This window comes from Plasmopara halstedii, assembly GCF_900000015.1.
Source record: "Plasmopara halstedii genome assembly, contig: Scaffold_323, whole genome shotgun sequence".
NCBI lineage: Eukaryota > Oomycota > Peronosporomycetes > Peronosporales > Peronosporaceae > Plasmopara > Plasmopara halstedii.
In genome coordinates this window covers 1,936,010-1,942,671 of record NW_020187244.1, presented here as the reverse complement: position 1 = coordinate 1,942,671, position 6,662 = coordinate 1,936,010, and the positions used below count along the sequence as shown (strand labels likewise).

The following is a 6,662-nucleotide window of genomic DNA, read 5'->3' as shown; positions in this document are numbered from 1 at the left end:
AGAATTTCCAACTTTTAAACATATAACGCCTATTTTAGCTTTCCTTGACGGATGAACAAGATCTCTGAGCGCACTCGAAATATCTTATTAGGTGTTGCGAGAACTAGCATCGAAACTCCGCTCGTTAAAGTACATTTTCCACAAAGGCTCTGGGTGCGTTAGTGCCGGAAATAACACTTTTGGCGTCTTTCAGCGGCATCCTTATTGAGGCACATGGACTTCAAATGACCGGTCTTCAGGGTCATCCGTTGTCTTAGAAACGCAGCCTTCAAATGACCACTCTTGCAATAACTTTGTGCATATCGCTGACCTGATGTCTGGCCCTAGCTTGGTAATCTGTGAACACAAGGCTTGACTTTAACGGTATCATGAGGTATATTTGCTTGGCTTTAGTATTGTACACCAAATACGACATTGCACTGTCGTACGACATTGTATATTAAACTTTTGCGCAAATTGGAGTATTCAAAAGTACCAGTACATCGAGTTTCATGAGTATGGTGGAACGTGGTAAAAAGAGAGATCCGTTGTACATATACCCTGTCAGCCTTACATCATACAATGAGAACAGCTTTAGTATCGTATCTGATACAACGCCTGGATTCAGCATCATTCAAATAAAATAAAATTTAGATTCATGTCCCACTCAAAATACTAGCAGAGCAACCTCGGTTGTTAGTTATTGTAAACTCTCTCAGTCCCGCTTTTTGGTGGGGCACACGAACGAGCCGTACCTCTTTGCGCTTGCGGACGCAAAATCTAAAAGCCAAATTCTCCTTTGTGAATCGTACATGGCAACCTGGTTGCTCTCGGTGGCTCTCGTAATCAATTTTACAGCTGAATAATGAAAGTACTGTATCCCCAATGGGGATAGAAGACAAACTATTTGGCTGTCCTCGGGCTAACTAGGCACGGTTAGGAATCTTGTCTATTGTTGGTCTTGAAGAGATCGAGGGAGTGGTGGTCCGAAGTCCAGGAACAAGTGTCGCTCGACTGGAGGCCCTTGAGTTCTATGAGAATGCGCTGGCGAGACAGTTCCATGAGCTCCCCGGTCGATCGTCGTTGGAAGCACAGATGGAAGCCACTGCGAGGCTGCCGACTCTGCGTCCATATCTTTGATGGTATGAACAAAAAGAACTTTTCATCTGGATATGAGACCCTGCGATCACAACCAATTCGGACGTAGTTCAGACGGAGCAACAGCGCGCCACACATGCGGTCTAGGATGTGCGCGATAAAACCCACCCTCGACTTCAAAATGTAATATTGTTGATGGCGGCTCAAATCTCCCTTTATGAAGTGCTTTGGATATGCTGGTGGTGACAAGATCCTTCCGCTATCACTAAAGCTTATGCTAATCAGCACTTCAACCACCCAATTTTCAGTGCGGAGAGCTGTCACGGCTGAATATTAATTGGGGAGGATAGCGTAATGATCATAACTTCGGCATTAGAAACGCACTCAGGCGAGGTCATATGTGTCATGAAGTGCGTTGAACCCGTCAACCGAAAAAAGCTAATCAACGCCGTTCGAGAATGAAGAAATAATTTATCGTTTCTCTATCGCGTACAGTAGGTATGAATAATATGGTGGCACATTCGGGCAAAAAAGAGGTTTGAATCGCTGATACAAACTAGCGTTTATAGCATGGCAAAAAAGACCTTCGAAACTGCGCTGGGAAATGTAAGCGCGGAGTTTTCAGCTTTTCAGCTTATCTGCTACATCGTGGGTATGCTGACGATCAGTAGATTTTCAACGAAAGCGGTTACAACGTCTTCTGCCTAGTAATATGTGGCTTATGATCAGCAATTTAGTGATTTCTTGCACATCTGATTAACAGCAATCTCAGAGTCGCGTCATTGTGCTTCAAACGGTATATTGGGCTATGACCATATTGATACTTCAAGTACCCGATGGTTAGGCCGAAATGATGCACTTCATCATCTCAAAAATGCGTAGAAAAGCGTCTAAACGTGTGGGTGTCACTTGAACAGTATTCACATGAATGACAGGTGGGGTTGGAGTTGCCGCCTCACATGTTAGAGCACAGCGCGGAAAATCTGAACGGCTGACCCGCTAATAAATTATATGCTACAAGTGCAGAACGCAAGGCGAGGCTTTCCGAACAATCACTGATGATATTTTGTCGATTAAGAAGCAAAACTGATCAATTTTTAAAAAATGTCATCTGCGCTCGCAACCTCTTACAAAGAGTGTCTTTTGCAAAGAGAAGAGCAACCAAGCTGACGTTGACAAATCATACCTGATGACAAAAACAGTATTAATAAATAAGGCCGCAAGGATTTATTGTGATCTAAAGTTTGTCAAGCAGGCTTCGATGGAGGAACACAGTGAAATCACAACCGAGGCTAGTGTGCTCTACACTGCACAACCGTAATTTTGCGACAGTAGATATCGTAACGATAGATGTGGCTAAAAAATATGAAAAGTAAGGTATAAAATGATCAAGAAGGATTGCTCATGCACATTTATTACTCCAATCGGTCTCAAGTGATTGAGATTAAAACGCAAATTAGCAACGAATGCAACCAAAATTTTATATGAAAGGTCACAGAACGCCATTTCCGCGACTTCATGTTACCAATTTCATTTCTATATTTTCCGACGAAAATTTTGGCGGTGGTTTTGGGCGTCAAACGTTAATATACAACCTACACGTCAAGCCAATTATTAAGTAGTAAAAATGTGTGCCTTTAACAGCCATATTCAAGTCGTTCGATTGGACTATCGCTTCCTTCCGTCTTAGCCCACAACAAAACGCTAAATTGTGCATTTAAAAGGCTGGAGAACAGCCATTGAAGTCGGTACAGACGAAGATTCTAATGGCAAAAGGAAGGAGACAAAACTTGCGCTGTACGTTGCTGTTCTTTGTGCATAAGTCTATTCGATACGTCAGTCTACAGCGAGCGTGCCATTAACCAAACGTTTATTGAAGAAGAATGACGAGGCTGTGTTTATGCTCCTATTCTGACAATCTCGACTGACTTTCTTTTTTTAATTTTTGAGCTTTTCACGGCGATTTTCACGAATATCAAATGTATGGTTTTTACTGACAATGCCCAATCATAATTACTAATGCGAACACTGAATCATAAAAACGGCACCAATCTCGCATAGTCTTTTGTGCGACCAATAGTTTGCAACGTCATGTGTCGAGTTCACCGGCAACTGTTGGCATGTCTGTTTTGAGCCATGAATATCAGGTGTGAGGGGATTGCAGTGGTATATGATCAAATTCCAGTTACTTGAGAGACTAAGTACAGTCCAAAAAGACACTGCTTCGTGCGTGTCAGGCACCTCAAGATCTAGATCTTGAACTTGCTACTCCACAGCAAGATCAGTCTGATATTTAAGAACCGTATTACTTCAGGTCCATCGCCATAGTTTGCATTCGTGCCGATCAATTTACTGGTTTTGCGAGAAATATTCTTTAATTATATGAAATGATGGTGTTGACGAGATTGAATTATTCACGAACTCAAAAAACAATCGCAAAATCAGGGACAATTTTGATATAAATGAAACCTGCTTGGAACACAGAAATCAATGATTTTATACTTTATGACTTGGTCTGAACCTACAATAGCTGGTCGACGGCAGAGAGACCATTGGTGACGACTTTCGAATTGAGAAAAGGACTTACTTGTATTAGCTTGAGAATAGTACTAAGCCTATATAGAGCTAGATAAAATATAGTGGGACAAATACTGTTATCTCGTGTACTTAAGCTTGCACGTTTGGTTTTGATTGTATTGTTTACAATTCGGTACCATTGCACTGGGTGTGATTGTAAATATTCGTAAGTACCGAAATATTGGGATTTATAAGGTTTACGGAATTCCGTGAAGGAGGGGTCCGTGTGCAACCCACATGTGAGACAAAAGGAATACATTTTTATATATCGTAATAAACAGCTACTCCTGTATAACTATTATAGTTTACATATAATTTATTTACTTTAAGCTAGCATAGCAAATAAATAATGTTATATTTTCCAGAGGTTTTCGGTCCCGCATGCTTAAGGAACACACAGACCCAACTACTGAACTGTTTGGATTCCATTATACACAATGCAACCCCACTGCACTTTGTAATCTTTGTAGTAAATCCCACGTCGCAGTCGTCGAAAGACCGTACAGCCTTGAAGAATGGATCATTGGTGAAAACTGGACGTCGTCGGAAATTCTGCGGTGGGATACGGTGATATTTTCGTCGTATGAATTAATATAGGGTGCAACATATATGCAGAGGGTAGGCGGAGGGTAGAAACGCTCTTTCTCTGCGAGCAGTCAAATGGAAAATGAGCGTGATGGTTGCACGCATATACTGAATGTGCCTGGGGATCTTTTGTCAAATGTGTATCACTAAAACTAGCTCTAACGCTCACAGAACGTTTCTCGAAATTGACATAGACCGACTTTTGACAAAACTTAACTACAATCAGACAGCTCCAGCGGTAATGCGTTGAAGAATTTGCTAGGACAGAGATAGTCGAGCTGCTGTCCGACGGAATCTGGGTAAATTTTTAGAAAAATTGTCACCGTTCCGAGATAGGCGGACATCTCGAACCAAGCATAGCATATTTACTCTCTTCTCGAGCGACACCCCATGTACAAGATATGCGACGACTTCGCCTCGTTGAGTGACTTTGACGGAGATTACAACGGGTGTGTGCTATGTGTGCTACACCTTGCGCAGAGAAAGCTACGACTTGATGAGCTTGCGCTAACAAACACAGAAAAGAATGGATATGTACAACCGCATGACAAATTTAAGAATGACGTATACATAAAATTAAATTACTTTAAGTGGTACCAACAATATTCGATAGTAAAATGGCTATTTGATATTCTAATCTTTTGAAAAGATCTTGTTTTGATAGACATGACAGCAGTTGACGTTAATGTTGAGCCGGTCACACATCGTCATTAATATTCCTTAAAGTTTGTCTTTTCATTTCTTCTCGTCCCTTCTTTTCTCTTGATCAGAGAATTTTGCGCCTGTTGGTTTTATTAGAAGAACTGAGTTTTCTACTTCCAATAATGCAGAGAGGATTAAAAATACAGAGGAACATTCTCCGGCGAAAGTCCCAGAAGGAAAAGGAGATTTTCATCGAAAGAGATAGATGATACTTTCACGACTCCAAAGTTTATTTCCTGGAAGTGAGCATTTATGGATGTGATGTAGAGTTGATAGGAAGAATCCTCGAGATTATAACTGCGACTCACCTAGCTGGCAAAGGGAAGCAAAGTTCCACATCTGTCGTCATACCATCCTAGAAACTACGAAAGTTATCAGATAAGATCAGTTCACTCGTTCATGGAAAGATGCCAAGTGTATCCTAAGAAGACCATCACTGCTAGCAGTTGTTTTTGAATCGTAGATACGCGTTCGAAAGAAGGAATTTGGCTTGGGGTTGGAAATCCGCCTCAAATAAGCGTAGTATTTGTCGATCATTTTCTCTACTTCATCACGTCATCACTCAGAAGACCGTAATACACCTTTTTTGCTGCTCATCTTTTCTTCAACGATGACAATCATGTGATTAAAAGAATAAAAAATGCAGATGTTGCCACGTAAACATCGCAACGAAGGGAGGTGACTGGCTCACGACCGATGATCCTGATGTTATGATGTTAGAAAATGCCGAGGTTCCAAAAGGAACGAACGATATCATGAAAAAGAAGGAGGACAAGACGGATCCGAGGTATCGAATGGGCAACACTGCGTTAAATTTTCCAGACGAAGACAATGCTGGGGAAGACAAAATCTACATCTCGGTCGCCGTTCGGGGTCAACTGCAAATTAGGACCGTAAAAAAATATAGACAGATCCAACTCGCAAAATATGATGGGAACAACTGAACAAAATACTTGACAACAACAAGAAGGCAAAGACTAAAGATGGTGAGCTGTCTACGGGCTACTCGTTCGTGTCGTTGACCTAAACGAAGTAATGCCTGCGGACTAGTAAGAGCAATCAGCGAAGGCCACCGGAGACGACACAATTACATCGCTGTACTGATATCTCCTTATCGTGATGAAGGCGTCTGGAGAAGTCGTGACTGGAACGAAAGAAATACGACTGCACTTCGTTGCACCGGTGCTTGCCTGAGTGTTGGAAACAAGTTAAGTCTCCACCTAAGTAAACCAGGAGGAGTTATGAAACTCCCAACCAATACATAACTACATAGCTTCAAGCAGAATACATTCACTTGGAAACTCACCTTCAAACCACCAGGTCCTCCCGTCCTATCTATCATTTACAGCACTTTGCGCAAAAGTAGCGTATCGGGCCACCGATTTAGTTCAACAGGTTATGAGTTCATCACAACAGAATGATAATGTCATTCACAATGTGTCGGACAAGAAGGAAGAGCTCACTCCAGTAGCAGTATTGCGTGAGTGCGGAAGTTGATGCTATAGATGAAGGAAGAAGTACAAGATGTTAGGATAGAAGTAGCATAAATTAGGTCTGATAACGGACAGCGTCACCAGCAGCCTTCCGTACTTAGTAGTGCTTCATTTAGAAGTGTCATGCTTGAACGCATCATGAGTCAATCCCAACCTCACATGCCAGTATCACGTGGTTCAGCTCTTGGAGCACAAGATCGCCGTATGTCCTACGATGAAATCGCTCGT

General features: G+C 41.9%; 3 protein-coding genes across 3 annotated transcripts; 2 read left to right on the top strand and 1 right to left on the bottom strand.

Moving 5' to 3' along the window:
- Positions 1–201: 201 nt before the first annotated feature.
- On the bottom strand, positions 202–433 carry PHALS_08886 (uncharacterized protein; the record flags this gene model as incomplete). Its single annotated transcript, XM_024724315.1, has 2 exons — positions 202–336; positions 404–433. 2 exons carry the CDS (start codon positions 431–433, stop codon positions 202–204), a joined length of 165 nt encoding a protein of 54 aa, XP_024575204.1.
- A 3,942-nt stretch (positions 434–4,375) lies between these two features.
- Positions 4,376–4,667, top strand: PHALS_08885 (uncharacterized protein; the record flags this gene model as incomplete). Its single annotated transcript, XM_024724313.1, has 2 exons — positions 4,376–4,477; positions 4,551–4,667. The coding sequence occupies 2 exons, from the start codon at positions 4,376–4,378 to the stop codon at positions 4,665–4,667; spliced, it is 219 nt and encodes a 72-aa protein (XP_024575203.1).
- Positions 4,668–5,654: 987 nt separating this feature from the next.
- On the top strand, positions 5,655–5,968 carry PHALS_08884 (uncharacterized protein; the record flags this gene model as incomplete). Its single annotated transcript, XM_024724312.1, has 2 exons — positions 5,655–5,834; positions 5,912–5,968. 2 exons carry the CDS (start codon positions 5,655–5,657, stop codon positions 5,966–5,968), a joined length of 237 nt encoding a protein of 78 aa, XP_024575202.1.
- Between the last annotated feature and the right edge of the window lie 694 nt (positions 5,969–6,662).